The following is a 24,022-nucleotide window of genomic DNA, read 5'->3' as shown; positions in this document are numbered from 1 at the left end:
GCTCTTGCTCACTTCCTTCAGCGGCTTGTCCACCCCACACACTCCATCTATGTTTCCTTTTGTTTGCAATGGAAACCATCTAAGATCAGCTGCTCAGAACACGTTTTCCTGTCTCCAGCTTAAGAGAGCCTCCACTTGGTCCCACTGGACGACTGAGAATATAAGCACTCAAGAAAGGCATCAGTGGTCACAGCCAAGTGTACTTATCCCTCATACCACTGACACAGAATCTGTAAAACAAACCACTGAGCACTGAGCCAATGCAAACTCATTCAAAACTTCCCATCCTGTTCCCCCTTACTGTGCTCTGCATCATCAAAGCTATCCAAGTCATCGCTGCCCATAATTACGCCATAACCAGGCACTGTCCATGGTCCCACTATAACCAGGCCACCCAGCCGAAACAGGATTGCCACTGCTGTCGGGAGGGTGCCATACTTGACATGAGCTCACACACTAAGTGGCTGGCTTCTTCCTCCCAGACAGAAGAGCTGGCCACAGAAGGGCCTCAGCAATACCATGGCCACTATTTGAAAAGAGCGATGAAGGACCACCATATTTTTTCTGAGTACCAATCCCAACAAGAAGTCTAGAAGGGCCGATGTGCTAGTGCAGGCCTTGAATCCCAGCACTCAGAACCAGAGGCAAACAGATCACTATATCTATGAGTTCAAGGCCAACCTGTTCCAAGCTAGCCAGTGTTACATACTGAGACCTTGTCTCAAAACAAAAAGAAAAAAAAAAGTCCGGAGTCTCAGACAACACCTTGTGTTCACAGGCAAGGTGGGGTGATGGCACCATATCCTTCATCCCAACATGCTGACCTCCTACTGGGAGCCTGGAGTGGGAAGGACAGGAAGGCACAGGCCTGCAGCCCCCAGCACTGGAGCAGGGACAGCTGTGCTAGCCTGGGTAATCCCAGAGTGGGCCCTGAAACTTCCCAGGCCACAACAGACACTAAATTCCCCTGAGGCTCCCCCCAACAGCTGTCCACTACAGTCAGACAATGCTGAGCTACAGGTCACTGAGGGCTTGCTAGCCCACTGTCCTTTGTGTTAGGTCACAGCTCAGGGAAGAGAGACAGAGAAGGGTCAAGCTCTGTGAAGGTGACCTGGTCACCCTGGAACTTCTGCTGACAGCATCTTCAGGAGCAAGTTACCTGCATTTCTAGGACATGTTTAAGAGGTGGTGCAGGAGGACTGGCCTCTCCCTCAGGCAGGGGAATATCAGCTCTGGTGATTTCCTGCACCAGGTACACTGTGAAAATAAGACGGAGAGTCAGAGAGTCTTGCTGTGACCCTTTGCAATCTGAACCCTGGCAGCCCCAACCTACTGTGTGCACAGATCCTGGCAGCCCCAACCTACTGTGTGAACAGATCCTGGCCGTCCCTGTCACCTCCTGCATTCACTGGCTAGAGCTACCCAGGTTCTTTCATAACTAAAACCCAGGCTAAAACAGGTTTGGGTACCTCCTCCCATGGAAGGCACTGACGGTGTAGACCTGTACCGCACCAGATGCAGTGAGCTGGTGCTCCCCACAGAGGTCAGAGTCACGGCAGAGCCAGGCTCCCAGCGAGGCACCAGGCTGTGCTTTGCTCTGCTTTTAGGAGCCTCATTCTACACAACTGTCCTGTCCACAAGTGATGTCACTCAGACACATGAACTGTTAATATGCAAATATCTAGAGAGTCCACATGACTAAATGGAATTGTTAACAGTAGGGCTGGAAGCCATGGGAAGTAGTACATGCCTTCAAACCCAACACTTGGGAGGCAGAGACAAGTGGATCTCGTAGTTCAAGGCCGGCCTGGTCTACAGAAAGAGTTCCAGGCCAGCCAGGGCTACACAGAGAAATACTCTTGAAAAACAAACAAAAATCTGATAAATAAATACTAGGGCTAGAGAGGTGGTTCAGAGCACTGCTCCTGCAGAGGACCCAGTTCTCAGCATTGTAAGGCAGCTCACAACTGGACCTCAAGTGGACCACAACAGTTCCAGGAGATCTGATGCCCTCTTCTGGCATTGTTGGGCACTGCACTTATATGTACATAGCCACACACTGACACACAGTTAAAAATAATCTTTTAAAAATATTATGGTTAATTTAAAATCCTGAACTAAAAGTTCAGGTGGTGTTCAGAGAAATGGCTCAGCACTTAACTGCACAGTGTAAGCCATGAGTGAGTGCTCTTCCAGAAGGCCTACGTCCAATCCCCAGCCCCAACACTAGGCAGCTCACAACCACCTGTAACTCCTGCTCTAGGAGACACAACACACCTCTGTTCTCTACGGGTTTATCTGCACTCATGTACACACATAGACAGACATACACACACACATAATTAAAAGCAATAAAAGGCCAGGTGTGGTGGCGCACGCCTTTGATCCAGCACTCAGGAGGCAGAGGCAGGTGTATTTCTGAGTTCGAGGCCAGCCTGGTCTAGAGAGTGAGTTCCAGGACAGCCAGGGCTACACAGAGAAACCCTGTCTCAAAAATCCAAAAAAAAAAAAAAAAAAGCAATAAAAATAAATCTTAAAAAAAAAAAAAAAGGCCTGTCGTCCTATCACATGGGAGAGAGGGCAGAGGATCAGCAGTCTAAGGTCTGCCTCAGCTACACACTGTGCCTGAATCCAGTCTGGGCTTCATGAGACCTTGACCGCCCCACTCCAGGTCCCCCCTCCAAACGAGAAGGAGAAGAAAAAGAAATCTCTAGATGAAGGGGAGTTCCTCACTGAGGACAACTGGCACTGGCAGTCTATCCTCTTGGGGGCTCTGGCCACCTGTCACCTAGCCGTACTAGTGGGTGTCCCACAGCCACGAACACATCACTAGGTGGACTAAGTAGGTCACTAAAGGAAAACAGGGCAGGAAGGTGGGAGAGGGAAGTGTTTGGAGAGGAGGTGGGTGTGCAGCTGCAGGAAGACAGTGGTGGTGGTGGGAATAAATATGATCAAGATGCCCTGTATATGTGTACAAAATTTCAAAGAATTAAAAAAAATCCGTAGTTTAAAAAAACAAAAACAGAAACAAAACAACTTGGGGGCTGGAGAGATGGCTCAGCAGTTAAGAGCACTGACTGCTTTTTCAGAGGTCCCGAGTTCAAATCCTAGCAACCACATGGTAGCTCACAACCATCTGTTTTGAGATCTGACGCCCTCTTCTGATGTGTCAGAAGACGGCTACAGTGCACTTACATATAGTAAATAAATAATTTTTTTAAAAAATTTACAAAAACAAAAAAACAAAAAAACCTAAGTAATGATTAATAGTCAGATATCATTCTAAGATGCTGGAGAGATGGCTCAGCGGTTAAGAGCACTGGCTACTCTTCCAGAGGTCCTGAGTTCAATTCCCAGCAACCACATGGTGGCTCACAACCTCTTCTGGCACACAGGTGTACATGCAGTTGGAGCACTCATATACATTAAATAAATAAATAAATCTTTAAAAGAAAAAATCATTGAAAAAGTCAAGGACTCTCTTAGACCCCAACTACTCTGCGGTAAATCTTAGATTTTAGAGATGAAGGAAGTCCCACCCACGGGCTACTGGGTTGTAAGAGTCAAGCAGGAAGCACCAAACTACCCCATTCACAAAGGAAGCCCTGCAAAAACACCAAGTGTTATCATGCCAGCTGTCAGCCACTTCCTGCCTGTCCTGTTCCTAAGTAACAGCTGGAGCTGAGTGCCGAATATTAGCATGTATACAAGGTGCTTTTTTTTTTTTTTTTTTTCGAGACAGGGTTTCTCTGTGTAGCCCTGGCTGTCCTGAAACTTAGGCTGTAGACCAGGCTGACCTCGAACTCAGAAATCCGCCTGCCTCTGCCTCCCGAGTGCTGGGATTAAAGGCGTGCGCCACCACTGCCTGGCTTCTTCCCTCTCTTCTCTTCATCTGTATTTTCTGAAAGAAACAGCTATGCTTGTATTAAGATAAAAGGCATTTAGATTAAAGTGGAAGACAAACTCACCCAGTATTCGTTCGAGCTCTTCACACCTCTTTACCTCACCGACGAATTTTCTTTGAAAAGAACTTACATTTTGGTTGAGCTGAGAAAAGAAAGAAAATTTTGTTTTAAGTTCCTAAAATTTTAAATTTGCTTTTATTTATCTAATTATTCAAGCCATTTTGGTGGGGGGGGGGATCAAATGCAGGCCTGGTTCAATTAAAATGTTATTTTTAGTTACTTAATCCTTTTAGAGTTTGCTCATGCTGGGTCACATCCTGCCCCCGAGCCTGCCCGAGGTGTGAGGGGCGCACACTGTCACGGGCCGCTCCACAGAAGGACTGGCAGGGCTTCTACAGCAGACTGGCAACTGCTACCAGAAAAGGCTGAAAAGGAGCCCTTGGCTCAGAAGTAACCCGTGGAAAACATTTAATTTAAAGAAAAACCATGAATGTGGATATGAAACTTGTAGAGAACAGCAACCTCGGAGACAGAGAGAATCTACACCAAAAATCAAACAATACTCAAAAAACAAAAATCAAAAACAAAACAAAAACAAAAAAAAAAATCAAACAATAGGGAACTGGTGGGTGTGGAGGTCACAGGTGAGTGCCCGCTCAGCAAGCAGGAGCCTCATAAAACCGGGAGTGGTGGCACACACCTATAATTTCAGCACTTGGGGAGGAATCATAAGTTCAAGGTCATGTCTAAGTACACTTGGGGTTCAGAGCCCTGCCTCAAAATAAAGCAAACAGATATGAGAATGGGCTGAAAGTTACCATGCTAATTTCTTCCACAGGTAACATATAGTCATTATTGTATTCTTAACAATAGCAGCAATACCCCACTTTTTGTTTTTGTTTTCTGTGTAACCCTGGCTAAACTGGAACTTGATGTGTAGACCAGGCCTCACGAACCCCCCTGCCTCTGTCTCCTGAGTGCTAGGATGGAAGGCTTGAGCCGCCATGCTTGGCTAGTATCTAACTTTTCTAGGGATCGATGATAAGGATGGGCACTTAGGGTACCAGTTGCATCTGGACTGAGGCCACATTTGCCTTGGGCTCCATGACAGGATGAGGTGTGAGACTGCTGACCCAGCAGAGTAGGAGCGGTTCCCGAGGGAGGCCTCGGTGCCTGTCCGGGATTGCCAGCTTCTTTTAAAGCTTTAGCCAGGAAACCAAAACTGGGGTTTCACTTCTCCGTCCCATCACCTCTCGCTTCTGGGGCTCACTCTTGTCCAGACGAATCGGACAGTGTGACTTCTGTGGCACTGAGAATGGGAACCAGGAGCTGGCAGTCGGTGCTGCCTGCAGTTCCGCTTGCCAATTTTCTTTATGCGGTGGCTTAACTCTTACCCCAACGGCAGGATCTTTTGTGAAGAGATCCTCCTCAAAGATGCTATCAGCCACCACCACCAGCGGCATCGGCAGCTTAGACAGTCACTATTTTTTTGTTGTGTGGGTTACAAATGTTGGGTTTTTCTTTGTTTGGTTGGTTGGTTTTTTTGGAGGGGGGTGGTTTCCATTTAAGGTTGAAGTCACACTAACTCAAAACTAATGGTATAAAAGTGCATTTCAACAGACCCCTTTGTTTTTTGTTTGTTTGTTTTGTTTTTGTTTTTCGAGACAGGGTTTCTCTGTATAGCCCTGGCTGTCCTGGACCCCTTTGTTTTTTAAAATTATTTCTGTGTGTGTGTGTGTCTTTGTCTGCTGGGGTGTGCACACATAAGTGTAGGTGCCTGAGGAAGTCAAAGGCGCCGGAATTACAGACCACTGTAAACTGTGGGTGCTGGGAACTGAACTCTAGTCCGTTGCAAGAGCAGCAAGTGCTCTTAATTGCAGAGACATCCCTCGAGCCTTTTTTGAGTCGTCCCCCTGTGCAGCCCAGGCTGGCCTTGACTTCAACCTCCTGCCTCAGCTTCCAGAGTGTTGCAATATCACACCCTGCTCCAGGCAGTGGAGAGAGAGAGAGACACTACACTCAAGCCTTTCCTGCCCCAGTACCCAAAGGGCCAAGAGAAGAAAAAAAAAAAAGGCTGTCCTCAGAGTAGAGATGGAACTGAGCCCACCTGTTCCTTCAGGACCACAACCTCTCTCTTTCCAGGTCTTCCCACTACTGTCACTATGGAAATCCTTCAGTTGCCCCACCCCGTCCAAGGGTGAGGAGTAGAAAGGCCTGAATAAGCCAAAAATGGCCAGTGATTCCCGCCCCCCTCCCCCATATGAGTGCGCTCCTGACCAATAAGAGCTTTACCACCGATACCTGAGCTGACAGGGACCTATACCCAGTACCCATGAAGACTCAGCAAAACACTTTTGTTTTATTTTCCTCTTGGAAAGAGCGGACAGAGCTTTCTCTTCGGTCAACTCCCTGTTTGAAACTCCCCTGGGTCCACCCTGGATCTCGTGTAACGGCACTCCGTGAAACCTGAGGCTAGGCTCTGAGCTGATAGGACTGCTTGCTTGTTCAACCCCTGAGATTGAAGCATGATAATGGCTTGGCTGGAGTCCTGACAGGACGGAACAATCAGACCTGATGTAAAAAAAAAAAAAAAACCTGCTTTCCTTGCCACTGGAGCCTGGATCATTCTGATGCTCCCCCAAAGCACCACACCCTACCTGGGCAGATATGAAGACCCAAGGGCTGAAGTCCAAGTGGCTTCAGGACCCAGGAAGGGCACTGCACCTGGCCTGGTCTCTCACCTGTCATTTAGGAGTCTCCTCTGACAGTGCAAGGATCATCTAATATCAGTTCGTGGGTAGAGAGGCTCCCTCTTGAGAGTAAGGACCCATCAGAAAGAAACAGGGAAATGGCCAAGAGCCCACACTGGTGGAGTTCAGAGCCATTAGTAGTTATCACGGCCTGTTTGACAGCCTTTCTGCACTGTTCTCCATAGCACATATAGTTGTAGCTCACAATCAGTGGTTCCCGTTGTCCTCCCAGACTGAGCCCCTACAGCACAGGGCCTTCACCTTGCCTTGCTCACTGAGTCCCCAAGGCCAGAAGTCAATAAAAAGCTTTTGTATTCATCCAACAGTGGTTTATTAATGCCAATAAATGCCAGGGCCCGGGCCACTCGTGGAAAATGAGGAAAGGAACAAGTTGGGCAAGGTCCTGACCCTTACAAGTTGCCAGAGCACGGAGGTTGAACATGAGCCAAAGGCTGCGTTCACAAGTGTGTTATTATAGTTGCAGAGACAGCCTCCATTCCACACCTACTGACCGTGACCCAGGTCCTTGTCACTTGCCAACCACGCCGGCGCATCATCACAGAGGAGTTAAGAATTCAAAAGCTCTCGAAGGACTCACAACCTGTCGGACTACCTCATCCCTCTTCCTGCCTCTCTTCTCCCATCGAGTACTGCTCCGAGAGGTCCCTCCTTAGTCACCCCGGAAAACCACCTCTGGGGAACCTCCTCCTCCACATCTTCCCACTGCCAGCTCCTGTTCCATCCCGATCTCAGCTCAAAGACCGTCTCCTTGGAGGGAGTCTCCCTTAACCAACCTGCAAAGCCATCTCCAGAGACCCTCCTCTGTCTCCCTGACAGCTCCTGTCCCATCTGGGTCTCGGCTCAAAGTTCGCCTCCTTAGAGGGGCCCTCCTTGGCTACCCTGCAAAGCAACCTCCCTGCCCGAGTCCCCCGCGGTGCCAGCCTGCTTTGGCGGCACCCAGCCCTGGGACCTCACAGGCCCGCAGGCCGCGGGGACACTCACGTCTCGGAACTGAACCAGGCCCTTCTCGCCCAGCGCGCTCAGACACTCGTAGGCCGTGCCCGACTGCAGGAAGAGCTGCGCCAGGCACATGCTCTCGCTGCGGAAGAGAGAGCCCATGGCGGCGCTGCCTCGCTCAGCCTCCACGGCCCGCGCACCCGCACCATGGGGCTCCCCTCCGCTGCCACCGCGGCCACCGCTCAGCCGCCGCCACAGCCACCCGCCCCGCCCCGCCCACCGCCGCAGCCGGTTCCGGTTCCGCCCCGGGGAACCGCCCACCGCAGATTGACCAATAAACGGCCGGAATCGTGGCAGTCCGTCACTACGGATCAGCCAATCCGCACACAGAAGGCAGGATTTCCCTAATTGGGTGACCCCTGCGCGGCTTTTAGAGTTTTGTTCTTTCAATAGTTCATTGGTTTGTCCTGGATCCCGAACTGGTTTTAAATTGACAATCCTCCTGCCTCAGCTTTCCCAGGACCAGGATTGTAGGCGTGCCCGACTACGACCAGCTACTTTTGAAGATGTTTTTGTTCTATTCGAAACAGTCTATGTAGCTCTGGATGTCATGATGTAGATCTGCCTGCCTTTACAAACTCTGAGCGCTGGGATTTAAGATGTGCACCATCACACTTCTTGAAGTCTTTTTTTTTTTTTTTTTCTCTTCTCGTCTCTTCTCTTCTCCTCTCCTCTCCTCTACCTCTCTTCTACCTCTTCACTCTTCTCTTCCCCTCCTCAACCCCTCCTCCCCTCCTCTCTTTTCTTCTCCCCTCTCTTTTCTGACAAGGTCTCATTTTGTAGTCCTGGCTGTTCTGGACTTCCCCTTGTAGATCAGGCTGACCTCAAACTCACCGAGATCATCCTGCCTCCCCGTCCTTGTGCTGAAATTAAAGGTGTGCACCATCGTGCCCCATGGCTTTATTTCCTCTTAGATGTTCTTTGGATTTCATACATGTATACAACCAAATTATGATCATGTTCAGCCCGTTTCTCTATCCAACTCCCTCAGTATTCCAAAACGTTCCCCCTCTCAATTTCATGTCTTCTTTTGTGATAATCCCCTAAATCCAACTAATTCTGTTCACTTGTGCATGGGTGTGGGTGGGGTCATGCACCAGAGGATGAGAAATATACTTATTTATCTACTTCTTTTCTTTCTTTCTTTCTTTTTCTTTCTTTCTTTCTTTCTCTTTCTTCCTTCCTTTCTTTTCTTTTTGAGATAGGGTCCCATGTATATCAAACTTAAGTAGCAGAGGATGATTTTGAACTCCAGACCCTTCTGCACCTAACCCATTATGCCTCCTCCAGTGCTGTAATCACAGTCAAGCGTGGCCACATCAGGTTTGTGTTGTGCTGCAGATGGAACCCAGGACCTCATATGTGCTAGGCAGGTATTCTCACATATGTGCTAGGCAGGTATTCTCAGTAACTTAGGCGGTTTTGTTTGTTTGTTTTTGTTTTTTTTTTTTTTGCATTTTATGCACCCTGGGGTCTGGAGATGGCTCAGGTGTTAAGAACATTTACAGCTCTTAACAGTAAGCTTTAGGGGTCCCAGGACCCCCATCAGGTGTCACACAACCATGTATAACTGCAATTTCAGGAAATCCAATGCCTCCTTCTGACCTTGATAGGCTTCACGCATATACGCACTCAAGCACACAAATAAACCTTTAAAGAGATTTGTATTATTTTAAAATGTGTGTGTATGCATGCATGACTTGCAGAAGCCAGGGAATTTAGACACATACACACACACCATGAACTAGAATTAGAGTGAGCTGCCTGACATGGGAACCAAACTCAGGTCCCCTAAAAGGAGAATATGTGCTCTTAACCACTGAGCCCTCTCTCCAGCCTAATGGGGGTTGGGAGGAGTCTCTTAACCATTTTGTGTGCCGTTAAGTTGTTTCAAGTATACCCTTTTATTCTTAGTGGAGGTACAGAAGATGCAGCCATCATCCTTAGTCTGAGAACATCCATTAACCCACAAGATACTGGTTCAGTCGCAGCCAGCCACCACCAGCTGCCTTTGTCACAGTGGATTTGCCAGCCCAGGAGGGGTACAGTCCGTGGAAGTAGGCCCTAAATGGTGCAGTGTAGAGCCTCTGCAATCCCTCAAGCCACACTGCTAACCTCCAGCAGTCATGAGACTCAGCAATAGCATACACTTTGATGTGTGCTTAAAATCTTTGGCTTCTCTTACTGCATTCCAAATAAAATCCAATCCCCTCACCATTGCAGAGGAGAACACATTCGATGCGGCTTCTGCTTCCTACCATGGGCCCTGGCTCCTTTCGTTGGGCCACACCCCCTCCCTGCTTTTCCCTGGCCTACACACTTGAACTCTGGAGTCCTTTAGTTTAAAATACTGGCCCACGGGACCGTCTCAAAGCTGACTCCTTTAGATCTCAGCTCAAATGACCAGTTAGGTTTTACTGTCAACATGACACAATGTCACCTGAGACAAGGGAGTCTCAACTGAGGGATGACACAGATCTGACTGCCCGGTAGCCACGGCTATGGCGAATTATCTTGACTGCTGATTGATGGGGAAGGTCCAGACCACTACGGGCAGTGTCACCGCTGGATAGGTGGTCCAGGGCAGTTTAAGAGAGCTGGCTGAGACATTGTGTTGCAAGGTTTAAAACTCAGCACTCAGAAGGGGGAGGAGGCGGAACTCTATGGTTTCTAGGCTGGTCTGGTCTACACAGCGAGAAATACAGCATGTAATACTACAGAAGGGCTGAGATGGCTCCTGGGTAAAGGCACTGTCTACACAAGCCTGACAACCGGTGTTCCCGCCCTGGATACCAAAGGCAGAAGGAGAAAACTGACTCCCAAAGCTTGTCCTCAATGTACTTGCACCTGCATCACTCAAACACACAGACACTAATCATCACCACCACCACCACCACCATCATCACCATCACCACCACCACCATCATCATCACCACCACCACCACCACCATCATCACCATCATCACCATCACTACCATCACCATCATCATCACCACCACCATCATCACCATCACCACCACCACCACCACCATCACCACCATCACCATCATCATCACCACCACCACCACCATCACCATCACCACCACCACCATCATCATCACCACCACCACTACCACCACCATCACCACCACCACCATCATCATCACCACCACCATCATCATCACCACCACCACTACCATCATCATCACCATCACCACCACCATCATCACCATCACCACCACTACCACCATCATCACCACCACCACCATCATCATCACCACCACCACCACCACCACCATCACCACCATCACCACCACCACCATCATCACCACCACCACCATCATCATCACCACCACCACCATCATCACCATCACTGCCACCACCACCACCATCACCATCACCACCATCATCATAAAATAAAATTCAAAAGCCGGGCGTGGTGGCGCACGCCTTTAATCCCAGCACTTGGGAGGCAGAGGCAGGCGGATTTCTGAGTTCGAGGCCAGCCTGGTCTACAGAGTGAGTTCCAGGACAGCCACGACTACACAGAGAAACCCTGTCTCGAAAAACCAAAAAAATAAATAAATAAATAAATAAAATTCAATTTTAATTTAAAAGCCTATATAAAGCATTTTCTAACTCTTTCTCTGGAATATGTGATAGTAATCAATCTTTTCTTTATGTTTACCTGCTTGCATCAATCAAGTCTGGTCAAACATAAAACCCCATGATTAGAAATCCGTGCTGGGCTTAAGTCTCTCACACTTAGGACACCCTCGATTCCCCTGCAACCAGCTAGAATCGAGAATGATCATCCGGAGCCACTCTGAACATCTAGATATTGGACTCAAGTTCACTTCACACTAAGAATTTCTACAAAAATAGACATTCTGTTTATTAAAATGGTTCAGAGAGGCCAGGCATGGTGGAACATGCCTTTAATCCAGCACTCCAGAGGCAGAGACAAGCAGATCTCTGTGAGCTTAGAAGCAAGCCAGGGATACGTAGAGAGACCTGTCTCAAACCGACAGGTTTCAGAGAGGCGCACGGGCTGATGAGGAGCCGCTGAGTGGATGTCCTGAGTCTTCGAGGAAACTTAATGGTAGATAGCAGCTGAGTCCCGGGCTTTGCACATCCTGACCCAGGGGTGCCTGAGGAGGACGGCCAGCATGAGGAGTGACAGCAGCATCAGGCCTTTGGCCACACACTGAGACCGGGGCTCCCCTGAAAGACAACAAAAGGCAGTTGTTAAGAGCTTGAAGGTGGCCGGGCGTGGTGGCGCATGCCTTTAATCCCAGCACTCGGGAGGCAGAGGCAGGAGGATTTCTGAGTTCGAGAGCCTGGTCTAGAGAGTGAGTTCCAGGACAGCCAGGGCTACACAGAGAAACCCTGTTTCAAAAAACCAAAAAAAAAAAAAAAAAAAAAAAAAAAAGAACGTGAAGGTCTGTGTGCCCGCAGATTGCCAGGGAAGCCAGGAATGTTGAGCATACAGGATCATGCTCTCAAAGGAAAGGACACACAACCTGCTTTTCTATCCAGAAGACTAGGATGGGGGTGGCTAACAGCCTGGTGATCTGCAGTATCCATTGGGCCAGCCCATATCAAGACCCCACAACCAGGACCGGTGGTGGCTAATAGTCAAATGACCTTACACCATCTGTATCGCCAAGGGCTCCTGCAGGCTCTCACAACCAAGACCAGAGATGGCTAACAGCCCAAAAGACCTCTACACTATCTGTATGACTGAGACTATGCCAGGTCCTTCCTTAGGTTCTCAAGCTAATACAGGTAGTCTACTCTAGAATCCGTCTTGCTTATTTTTAATATTATTTCTTTTATGTATATGAATGAGTACACTGTGGCTCTCTTCAGACACACCAGAAAAGGGCGTCAGATCCCATTACAGATGGTTGTGAGCCACCATGTGGTTCCTGGGACTTGAACTCAGGACCTCTAGAATCTGGAAGAACAGTCAGTACTCTTAACCACTGAACCATCTCTCCAGCCCTAGAACCCTTCTTGGAAGCAGGGACATATACTTTGAGTTGTGTTTCAAGGTTAATTATTTCTCCTTGTGTACTGGGGATTGGATTATACCAGGAAACTTTCCCCCAAATTGTAATGTGTTTAAATATGCCAGCAATAAATCACCTGACATCAGACTCCTGAAGTTTGACCCAGCCTGGATGATTAAGTCAGGCTGAACTGAGTTTCCATTCATTCTCGTTTCTTGGTGGCTTGTTTCCCTGCCAGCTATGACACTCACAGGGGACAACCCCCATTCCAACAACTGAGTCATATCACATCTTGACTTTGAAGGTAATAATTTAGTGATTACTAGTGATAACTATTCATTGTTATCATAATTTCTAAACATCAATGTTGGTGTGGTTTCTTCTTTTAAGTCTTTTGTGTTTTAAACTTGTCTGGGACGTTTACACATTGACTCGTAAACCGTTTTAACCGGCACAACATAATTAACAACACACAGAAACCTGGCTTCCCTACCTTGATAATACTGGGTCAGAGGGTACAGAAGTTGGGGCCAACACAGCTCATTCCGGGTACAGTCGTACTCTGTGAAGTTGATCTGGAATCTACAAAAACACATGGGCAGGTTATAGGGATAACAAGAGAGAAGCTGGAAGGAAGCTGCACCTGTGAGCCTGTCAGCCATTGGCTTACCTCGTAGGGGGGTGGGGCATCTGCGCAGGGACATTAATGAACTCAACAGAGGCACTGAGAGGGAGAAGACCGGCCTTGTCCCCACAGGTGAGCCCACACTGGTACTGCCAGGTCACTGTGGAAAACCTAGAAGGGGACAACTGTAAGGTAGTGTGGCCACCAACCATTGAAAGTCTAGGAAGCAGAAGTGGATGCTCACAGTCAGCTATTGGATAAATCACAGGGCCCCCAATGGAGGAGCTAGGGAAAGTACTCAAGGAGCTGAAGGGATCTGCAACCCCATAGGTGGAACAACAATATGAACTAACCAGTACCCCCCTGGAGCTCGTGTCTCTAGCTGCATATGAATCAGAAGATGGCCTAGTCGGCCATCAGTGGAAAGAGAGGCCATTGGTCGTGCAAACTTTATATGCCTCAGGACAGGGGAGTGCCAGGGCCAAGAAGTGGGAGTGGGTGGGTAGGGGAGTGGGTGGGGGAGCGTGTGGGGGACTTTTGGGATAGCATTGGAAATGTAATTGAAATAAATACCCAATAAAAAATATATGGAAAAAAGAAAAAAGAAAGTCTAGGAAGCCAAGAGCTGCATCCACAAGTCTAGACACAAAATCTACAAGTATCCATCACTGGCTGCCGTGGCCAGCTCCCTCCTCTGGTCCAAGTCACTGTATACAGGTTCTCTTCACAAAGACTGCTTGTCTCCAACAGTCTAATAAAAACAGCAGCTGACCGTCGATATATCGAAAGCATGCTGGGTCCGCAGCACAGAACTAAAGTGCTTTTTACATATTATGGCAAGGAATCCTTAAAGCAACACTGTGGGAACGCGGTGTTGCTTCGCAAAAGAATTCTTGGCTCCATCCCAACACTCTGAAGTGGGGTCTGATGGGAAATCAGCACTTCTTCTCCTATCCTGGTAACTGCTCCCCAACTTTCCATGGGGGTTGGAGATACACCACTCCCTGCTCTCTGTTCAGTGGGTCAGAAGACACCAGCCTGAATCCAGAGTCTGCCTGCCAGAGCTGTTGCTCATTCTGGCCATCATGAACATGACCTGGCCAAACAACAACAACAACAAAAATGTCTGCCTATATCTCTCTTGACAAGGCGGCCTCTCTTTACTAAGCCCTGGCGAGGTGAGGCTGGTGCTGACCTAACAGGACTGGGAGGCTGTCCCTGAGTATGAAAACAGTCCCAGGACAAGCTGAGCTGGGGGTAAACAGAAGAGACCCTCTCTGACCTTGCAGGCATGGGGACACTCCCAAACTGAATAGCGCCCATCATTTTTTGCTAAGTGGAACCTGTCACATACGGTAACAACACAATGCACAGAGGTGTCATCTTTTCTTAGATGAGGCTACTGCATATTAAACTGCCTAAGGTCATACACAGCTCCACGATCTGAACCTATGGGGCCTGGCAAAGCCTCCAACTAGTGGCCACATTCTGTAACCAATATGCCACCCACATTCACAGAGTTAAATACCCTCGGGATCAAGCTGCCCCTTGCTAGCCCTGGCCCTCCCCTGACACTATAGCAGCTCTTATACAGAGCCTTACAAATACTCCTGAGGGTGGTGTCTGTGCCTTCCACTTACACAGCCCTATTAACATAGCTATTAACTAATACAGCTCTTAACAATCGCCATTGCAAGTGTGCAGATTCCAGCCTAGCGCTCCTCCTCTTTGCCCGGCTCTTTGGCAACTCTCAGGGAGGGACCACACCTTGTCTCCACAGCCAGGATCTCCCGCTGAGCCACCCCTTCCACAGAGCCAGCTTCAGCTGTGAGAATGCGGATGGAGAGCCGGGCTGGAACTTCCAGGCACACGCCATTCACGCTGCTCAAGGGCAGGTTGGCACCTGTATCAGGGGCGTCGGCACCTGCAAGAATATCAAATTAAACATCTGTTAATAGCAGCTGTCCTCCAGTGTCACACATGATACCCAAAGGGATGGAAGGTGATATGGTCTGGCTCTCAAGTCCCAAGGCACAACTCTCTGGCAAGGCTGTTGTCGCTCCACAGCGTCTACAGGCAGAAGTAGGTGCTAATCACCTGAGTGCTGTCTAAATGCTTCTCTGTGTGCAGAATGAGGTCCCAGCCCACAGAATAAAACCAAACACAGAGATTCAGCATCTGGGGCTGCAGAGACGTCTCAGCATTTAAGAGCACTTGCTGCTCTTTCAGAGGACCCAGGTTCAAGTCCCAGCACCAAAACAGCAGCTCACAATCACCTGTAACTTGATGCCCCTTTCTGGCTTCCAAGGGTGGAAGCACACATATGGTATAAACTTCCACACAGACACACACATAAACTTAAAAAAAATGTTTTTTCTTAAAATGGAAAAAAAAAAAAGGGCTGGAGAGATGGCTCAGTGATTAAGAGCACCAACTGCTCTTCTGAAGGTCCTGAGTTCAAATTCCAGCAACCACACGATGGTTAAAAACCATCCGTAATGAGATCTGACTCTCTCTTCTGGGGTGCCTGAAGACAGCTACAGTGTACTCACATAAAATAAAATAAATAAATCTTTTAACAAACAAACAAAAAAAACAAAAAGACCCACTGCACTGCCTAAACTTGTCGCTGAAAGCCAGAGTAGCCCCACACAGTAGACATCATGTGGAACCACATCTCAGCCCCAGATTCACTTTCAAACCTCCCTGTGCAGAACTGTCCAGAGCACAGGAGTGCCTCCCTGTGTCCCTGCACTCACCACTCTGCTTTCTATTTGCTTCTGTCCATTCTGGGTGCTGCACACAAACACAGAGCTCCTGGGTGGTCTGTGTCTGGGCCCCTTTCACTTGGCACTACGTGTTCATTCTCTATAAACTACTAGGTCAACTCTCGATGCCAATATTCTTGGACGCTCAAGGCAGATGTGCAAACCGATGTGCCCTATGCATCTTCAAGCCCAGACTCAGAAAGAGGGAGCTTGACGTAGTTTCCTCTTCAAGCAAAAGCCACGAGAGAGGGGCTGGTGAGATGGCTCAGTGGGTAAGAGCACCCGACTGCTCTTCCAAAGGTCCGGAGTTCAAATCCCAGCAACCACATGGTGGCTCACAACCATCCGTAACAAGATCTGACTCCCTCTTCTATGGAATGTCTGAAGACAACTACAGTGTACTTACATATAATAAATAAATAAATCAAAAAAAAAAAAAAAAAGAAAACCAGAAGCTTAAGAAAACAAATTCAGCTTCTTTTTAAAAAAAAAAAAAAAAAAAAAGCCACGAGAGAGCTGGGAAATGAAAGATTCCAGCCTGCAGGGAGTCCCAGGCAAATGCACCAGGCTCTGGAGCCATGACTGATGACAATAGGCTCAATAGCAGTCAGCCCCTAGGCGTGGCCAGCTTGACTCACGTATGATCTCCAGCCAGCCGTCGCTCAGATCGCTGTAGTCCGAGTTGCCTCTCCTCGCCACGTGCGTTGCTTGTGTCAGCAAATCCAGTCTCTGAAGGACATTCTCCCTGCAAGAGAGGACAATGACACTTCTCAGCCGGTGGCCAGTGGGGCTGGTCCTCCGGTCCTTTTCTAAGAGTGGACACGTGTCTTTGCTGGGAGCCCATATAAAAATCTGCTGGAGTGACTGGCATTAAAACCAGGATGCATGCATGTGGGTGCTACACTGAAGAGATGGCTCAGCAGTTAAGAATACCTGCTGCTAGCTGGGTGTGGTGGTTCAGGCCTTTAATTCCAGCACATGGAAGGCAGAAGAAAGAGGATCTCTATTGAGTTCGAGGCCAGCCTGGTCTATAGATCAAGTTCCAGGACAGCCAGGGCAACACAGAAAAACTCTTGTCTTATAAAATAACAAACAAACAAACTCTTGTCTTATAAAATAACAAACAAATAAAACAAAACAAACAAAAGGAATGCTTGCAGCTCTTCCAGACTTGGGTTTCTAGCATGTAATTTTTTTTTGTTATATAAGTACACTGCCGCTATAGTCAGGCACACCAGAAGAGGGCATCCCTTTACTGATGGTTGTGAGCCACCATGTGGTTGCTGAGAATTTAACTCGGGTCCTCTGTAAGAGCAGTCAGTGCTCTTAACCACTGAGCCATCTCTCCAGCCCCAGCATGTAATTTTTTTGTTTTTTTGGTTTTTTTGTTTTTTGTTTTTGTTTTTCGAGACAGGGTTTCTCTGTGTAGCCCTGGCTGTCCTGGAACTCACTTTGTAGACCAGGCTGGCCTCGAACTCAGAAATCCGCCTGTCTCTGCCTCCCAGATGCTAGGATTAAAGGCGTGTGCCACCACCACCTGGCTATATAATTTTTAAATACACGCTTGCCTTGCTTGGTGGCAGCAATGGCCATCTCACCCAGCCCCCATGGCTAGGGTTCAAATCCCAGCACCCACTTGGTAGCTCACAACCATCTGGGACTCCAGTTCTAAGGCATCTGACAGCCTCTTCTGACCGCTGCAAGCACTGCCTGCACATGTTGCACAGACATACATGCAGGTCAAAAACCGCTCATACCATGAAATGAATAAATCTTACGTACTGGGAATGTACTTGGAGAGGCCGGTGAGGTGGCTCAGTGGGTGGAGGAGTTTGGATGCAGGCCTAACAACCTGAGTGGATTTCTAGACCACACATGTGGCCAGAGAGAGCCCTGGCTCCCAAGAGTTGTTCTCTGCCCTCCACATGTGAAGCATATGTATGGTCACGCATCCTCCCACAAAGTAAAGATAAATGTAAAAAAAAAAGAAAGAAAGAAAAGAAGGAAGATAGCAACTGTTAGGAGGGTGTGGAAAACCTGGAGCCGTCCGTCCCACTCTGCTGTGAGGACGATCAAAGGTGCCACCACTGTAGTAAAAGTGGGTTCTGCAGGCAGGCAGAAAAGGGAATTACCAGATGACCTGGCACTTCCATCCCTCAGGGCAGACAGAAAGAACGGGAAGCACATTCAAACAGAAACTTGCGCAGGCCTGGGTGCAGCAGCACACACGGCCAAACTCGGGAGGTCACAGATGTCCATCGACCCAGGCTAAACAAGATGTGATAGAAACAGACACACAGAGGCAGGCTACTCGTCACCATAGAAACGGCCGGAGAGAGTGCTGGTGCACGCTGTGACCTGGAACCGGCAGGGTGGGTGTGCTCCAGTTCCAATATCCAGAACAGGCAAAGCCACGGAGGCAGAAAGCAGGGGGCAGGGTCCTTGGTGGCGGGGCTTTGGGGAGGTCTGGGGAAGTAACTACTTATAATACAGGTTTCCACTTTTGAAAGTATTGTAGAACTAGATAAAGCCTTTCATAACATCATAAAAGGCCTAAATGACACTCGGTTGTTCACCTTTTCTTGTCTTTAGATTTTTAGCCATTTGTGTATGTGTCCGTGTATCTTGGGGAGGTCAAAGGACAACCTGAATGAGTCATATTTCTTTTACCACAGGAGTCTTGGTCTTGAACTCAGGCCATTAGGCTTGGCACCAATCACCTTTATCTGCAGAGCCATCCTGACAGACTGTTTGTTGGATTTTATGCTGAGACAGGATGTTAGATGCAGCCCAAGAGGACCCTAAGCAGCAACCCTGCCTCAGCCTCTACAGTGCTGGGATGGTGGCATGAGCAGTGTGCCTGCCTGAGTCACTTACTTCCCAGTGGTTAATTACATGATGGGAATGTTACACCAACTTCAAACAAAAACAAAAATATCAGAGTTACCAGGATGACTCAGGGTAAGACACACACACACACACACACACGCACGAACGCACACACACACACACGCACACACACACATGCACACACACACACACAACAGGGCAGGCAAGCGCCTGTACATTGACATATGTAACAGACACACACAAGGCATGTAAGCACCTGTACACACACACACACACATACACATTCATATTCATATACATATACACATGCACATACCACAAATACTGGGGCATGCTTGTACCTCTCCTCCCTCCCTCTCTGTCCTCCCTCCTTCCCTCTCCCTCTCTTTCACATATAACCATACCAGGACATGCATGTACCTGTACACACACACAAACACAAATACACACACACACAGTATACACGTACCTGTGTTTATACACATCTCACACGCACACAATAATCATTTCATAAATAAATGTTAAAAACAAAGGTGTGTGTCTGCCACTCACTATCATGTCTTCTGTGTGTGTCCACTCACTATCACATCCACGCCATCCTTAGTTCACGGTAACTTTTCTGTCTTGTCTTTAGCATCACTAATTTTAAGGAGACCACTCACAATGCGGGAAAGTTCATCAGTGAAACTCGTGGGAGCCAGCTTTGGGGAGGTGGAGACAGGACGACTCAAGAGCTGCAGATCTTCCTGGCTATGTGAGACGAGGTCTCACACAAACCACCCAACGAGACTCACCTGAGCTGGGTACAGTTCTCCTTAATCCCAACTTCCAGCAGGCAGCCAGAGAAGGCATTTTCTCCAAACAAAACGGGTCTGAGAGCGGCTGCTGTGCACAGGCCCCTTCCAGCTGCAACGGAAGGATAAGCCCCTCACTGTTCTGCTAAGTACAAGTAAAGATTTACTTCAAGGACTTCCTGAAAACTCTCTCAGCAGCACACAGGAGGCTGAGGCAGGGGCATGGTGGTTGAAGGCCAGCCTGGGCAAATAGAAAGCCCTTGTTTCAAATGAACAAAAAGTGTTAATCTTTATCTTTTTTATCTTTTTTTTTTTTTTTTTTTTGAGACAAGGTCTCACATAGCCCAGGCTGGCCTGAATTGTTGATGCAGCTGGGGGTAGCCTGATTTCCTGATCCTCCTGCCTCCACCTTTTAAGTGCCGGGACCACAGGAATGCACCAATGCACCAGGCTAAACAAAACCAGACTGACAACAGAAAGTAAAAATAAAGTTTTTAGCTTCTGAAAAGTCTAACCCAGTGGTTCCTAACCTGGGCATTGTGACCCCTTTAGGGGTCGCATACCAGATAGCCTGCAAGTTAGGTGGTTACACTGCAATTTAATAACAGTAGCAAAATTACATTTATGAAGTATCGAGGCAATTATTTCATGGTTGGGGTCACCACAACATGAAGAACTGTATAAAAGGACCATAGCATTAGGAGGAAGGTTGAGAATCGCTGCTCTAATCCTTCTGATCCTCTCAAAGCCCAATGAAGGCTCCATCCTATGTGAGAATTCCTGGACCAGGCGCTAGGGGCTTCCTGTAAGACAGACGTTGCTGCTTCAGGCAGGTGTGGGCAACTCCTACTGCCATGCTGGGTGCCCTCTGTTCAGAGGGAGCTGTTCTGGCTCCAAGGAATAGCATGATGGGCTATGGCCACAGACAGCACAACCCTGCCTGAAAAGCTTTTACAAATACCCAGCACTTTCGGTACAACAAGCAAGGCATCCTTGAAAAAGGGGGAAAAAAAAAAAGTCCCAGAAACACAAAAAGCCGCCCCTCCCTACACACCATAAACCAGAAAATGTTTAACTCCAGGCTATGGGGGCAGAGTACTTTTAGCAAATCACAAATGGTAAAACCACCTCGGGCTGGTGAGATGGCTCAGTGGGTAAGAGCACCCGACTGCTCTTCCGAAGGTCCAGAGTTCAAATCCCAGCAACCACATGGTGGCTCACAACCATCCGCAACGAGATCTGGCGCCCTCTTCTGGAATGTCTGAAGACAGCTACAGTGTACTTACATATAATAAATAAATAAATCTTAAAAAAAAAAAAAAAAAAAAAAACCACCTCACCTGGCTGCCAGAGGTGCAGTGTGCTGACGTTCATCCCGGCGGTATGCAGGGCTCGGACCGGCTTGCCAAGCTGGTAACCTAGACACAGACACGGACAACAAAGCAGCAAGGGCTGCCATCTTCCCTCTGGGGTGCTTGGAAGGTGTTTGGCCCAGGGAGTGACACTGTTAGGAGGTGTGGCCTTGTTGGAGGAAGCGTGTCACTGTGGGGGTGGCTTGGAGACCCTCCTCCTAACTGCCTGGAAGCCAGTCTTCTCCTGACTGCCTTGGGTGTCAAATTCATGGCTCCTTCTCCAGCACCATGTCTGCCTGGACGCTGCCATGTTTCCCGCCATGATGATAACAGACTGAACCTCTGAACCTGTAAGCCAGCCCCAGTTGAATATTGAACTTTAGAAGAGTTGCTTTGGTCATAGTGTCTCTTCTCAGCAATGGGAACCCTAAGATAGGAGCCTAGGGGAGCCTTGGCGTTGGCAATTTGTACACACCATCCCAGCAGCCAGCACAGCAGCACTGGGGAGGCTGAGACAGAAGGATGGTGATTTCTATTTTCTATTTTGATTTTTTTTTGACTTATTAAATTCTTAGCCAGGCGTGGTGGGACCCATGTGTAACCACAGTTCTTGAGGTGTGGAGGGAGGAAGCTCACAACTCGAACCACTTACACTGAAGGCTGTGCCGTCTCCCTAGCAACAGCACCAACATTTCCCAAAACAACTCCCTACAGCCAGGGCCTGCTCAGTGCACATCCACACCAGCCTCTCCATCCCCAGGTGTGGTTTAGTGCCAGTGCTACACAGCAGGAACCAATCAGGGTCTGCATCCCATTTCTTTTTTTTTTTTTAAAGATTTATTTATTTATTATACGTAAGTACACTGTAGCTGTCCTCAGACACACCAGAAGAGGGAGTCAGATCTTGTTACGGATGGTTGTGAGCCACCATGTGGTTGCTGGGATTTGAACTAAGGACCTTTGGAAGAGCAGTCGGGTGCTCTTACCTGCTGAGCCATCTCACCAGCCCTCCATCCCATTTCTATATCAGGCCGTATTAACCACCATTCCTGGATACCAGCCTCTCCTAATTATTTTATTTATCGCAGCTTATCCAAAATATTACCATATGAATATTACCACATCTCAAGTGCTGAGTGGTCCCATGGGAATTAACAGGCACCGAGAGGCCAAAAGATGGTGAAATGAGCAGATAAATGAATAGAAAGCTGGTGTTAGCCTTTCCTGGGGTGAGACAAATGATTGCGGTCAGGAGGCACAAGCCCAATGCACTGGTGGGGTAGCTCACAGGAGTGTGGATGACTGTAGGGCAGCAGCATCACTGAGAATCCCACCCAGCAGCGTTGGCGGTGGACGGTTACCTCCCAATCGCACACACAGCTGGGGCTGGAACAGGCCTGAGCTTGTTGGGGGGTCTCTCGTAGACACAGTCAGCTGCAGTTGCGCTGACTGAGGTAGTAATGACAACTCAGAGGACAGTGGCCCATAACAACAGCATCAGGTTTCCTAAATGGCCAATGGCACCAGGTGGTAGTAGTACTGTGCCTCTAATCCTAGCTACTCTGAGGGTGAGGGAAGGCATAAAATCAAGAGTTCTAGGCCAACCTTAGCTACACACAAACACTACATCTCAAAAACAAAACAAAACCAAAAATCTCCCAGGAGCCAGAGAGATGGCTCAATGGTTACTTGCTGCTCTTCCAGAGGATCCAAGATTGGTTCCCAGCACCCATGCTGGGTGATTCACAACTGCTTGGAACTCTAAATTTGTGTAATCTCACACCCTCCTCTGTTCCTCATGGCACCTGCACACAAGTGGCACATGTGCATGAACACACACACACACACACACACAAATAAATAAATAAATAAAAATAATTTTTAGACAGGGGCTGGAGAGGTGCCTCAGCAGTTAAGAGCAGTGGCTGCTCTTCCAGAGGACCTGGGTTCCATCCCCAACACATACATAACCACTCACAACTATTCCAGTTGAGAAGAACAATTCCAGTCCCAGGGGGATCCAACAGACACACATGCAGGCAAGACACCAAGGTATATAAAATAAAAATAAATCACTAAAAAAAAGTTAAAGCAAAACAATAACAACAAAACCATCACAAAACAGCCAGGCAGGGTGGCACAAGTCTTTAACCCCAGTACTGGGAGACTGAGGCAAACAGATCTCTAGTCCACAGAGAGAGTTCCAGGACAGCCATGGCTAGCTACATAGAAAAGCCATATGATCCAGGCAGTGGTGGCACATGCCTTTAATCCCAGTGCTTGGGAGGCAGAGGCAGGCGGGTTTCTGAGTTTGAGGCCAGCCTGGTCTACAGAATGAGTGTCGGGACAGCCAGGGCTACACAGAGAAACCCTGTCTTGAACAAAAGAAAGAAAGAAAGAAAATCAAACCAACCCACGAAATATAAGAACAGAAGACCAAAGGCCAAAGAGAATAAAATTTGCATGCAAAGCACCATTGTATATTAAAGTATAAATCTGAGGCAGAGGCAGGTGGATTTCTGAGTTCGAGGCCAGCCTGTTCTACAGAGTGAGTTCCAGGACAGCCAGGGCTATACAGAGAAACCCTGCCTCGAAAAACAAACAAACAAAAAAAGTATAAATCTGCCTCAGGAGAAAGTGGACTGTCGTGGGGTAAGAAAATAAGGAAACTGGTCATAGAGACAAACACAACTCAAGACAGTTCCTCATGACCATGGGGCAGCTCAGGATGCCACCCTAAGATCTGTGTAGAAGAGCAGCACTGTCATTCATCCTACCTGGATTTCCAGAAAATTCCTTCTCAGCACCACTGTGATGGCTTAAAAACTTCACTGTGAATCTCTGGGTCATCGTTCCTAGAAATCAAAGAAGCCAGAGACATAATGTGTAGCATTTTGTTGGGAGAAGAAATTAACTCCCGTGAACATGATGCATGCATGCTGTAAGGCTGAGGCAGGAGGATTGCTT

General features: G+C 48.1%; 2 protein-coding genes across 2 annotated transcripts in view; both read right to left on the bottom strand.

The window, feature by feature from the left end:
- The window catches only part of Atp6v0a2 (ATPase H+ transporting V0 subunit a2), a 30,164-nt gene extending 22,292 nt beyond the window's left edge, over positions 1–7,872 (bottom strand). The window contains exons 1-3 of the mRNA XM_021162418.2: positions 7,658–7,872; positions 3,969–4,047; positions 1,160–1,257 (exon numbers count right to left, since the gene is read on the bottom strand). Of these exons, the coding sequence (XP_021018077.1) occupies positions 1,160–1,257; positions 3,969–4,047; positions 7,658–7,774 (294 nt within the window). The 5' untranslated portion in view covers positions 7,775–7,872. The remainder of the gene's footprint in view (positions 1–1,159; positions 1,258–3,968; positions 4,048–7,657) is intronic.
- Positions 7,873–11,555: 3,683 nt separating this feature from the next.
- Tctn2 (tectonic family member 2) overlaps positions 11,556–24,022 on the bottom strand; it is a 29,949-nt gene continuing 17,482 nt past the window's right edge. The window contains exons 11-18 of the mRNA XM_085837182.1: positions 23,833–23,910; positions 21,044–21,121; positions 19,704–19,815; positions 16,698–16,804; positions 15,059–15,215; positions 13,337–13,462; positions 13,160–13,248; positions 11,556–11,875 (exon numbers count right to left, since the gene is read on the bottom strand). Coding sequence (XP_085693308.1) covers positions 11,748–11,875; positions 13,160–13,248; positions 13,337–13,462; positions 15,059–15,215; positions 16,698–16,804; positions 19,704–19,815; positions 21,044–21,121; positions 23,833–23,910 — 875 coding nt within the window. The 3' untranslated portion in view covers positions 11,556–11,747. The remainder of the gene's footprint in view (positions 11,876–13,159; positions 13,249–13,336; positions 13,463–15,058; positions 15,216–16,697; positions 16,805–19,703; positions 19,816–21,043; positions 21,122–23,832; positions 23,911–24,022) is intronic.

The sequence above is a fragment of the Mus caroli genome, unplaced genomic scaffold, assembly GCF_978045245.1.
Source record: "Mus caroli unplaced genomic scaffold, Mus_caroli_1 scaffold_4, whole genome shotgun sequence".
Classification (NCBI taxonomy): domain Eukaryota; kingdom Metazoa; phylum Chordata; class Mammalia; order Rodentia; family Muridae; genus Mus; species Mus caroli.
This window is presented reverse-complemented; position numbering and strand designations above follow the sequence as displayed.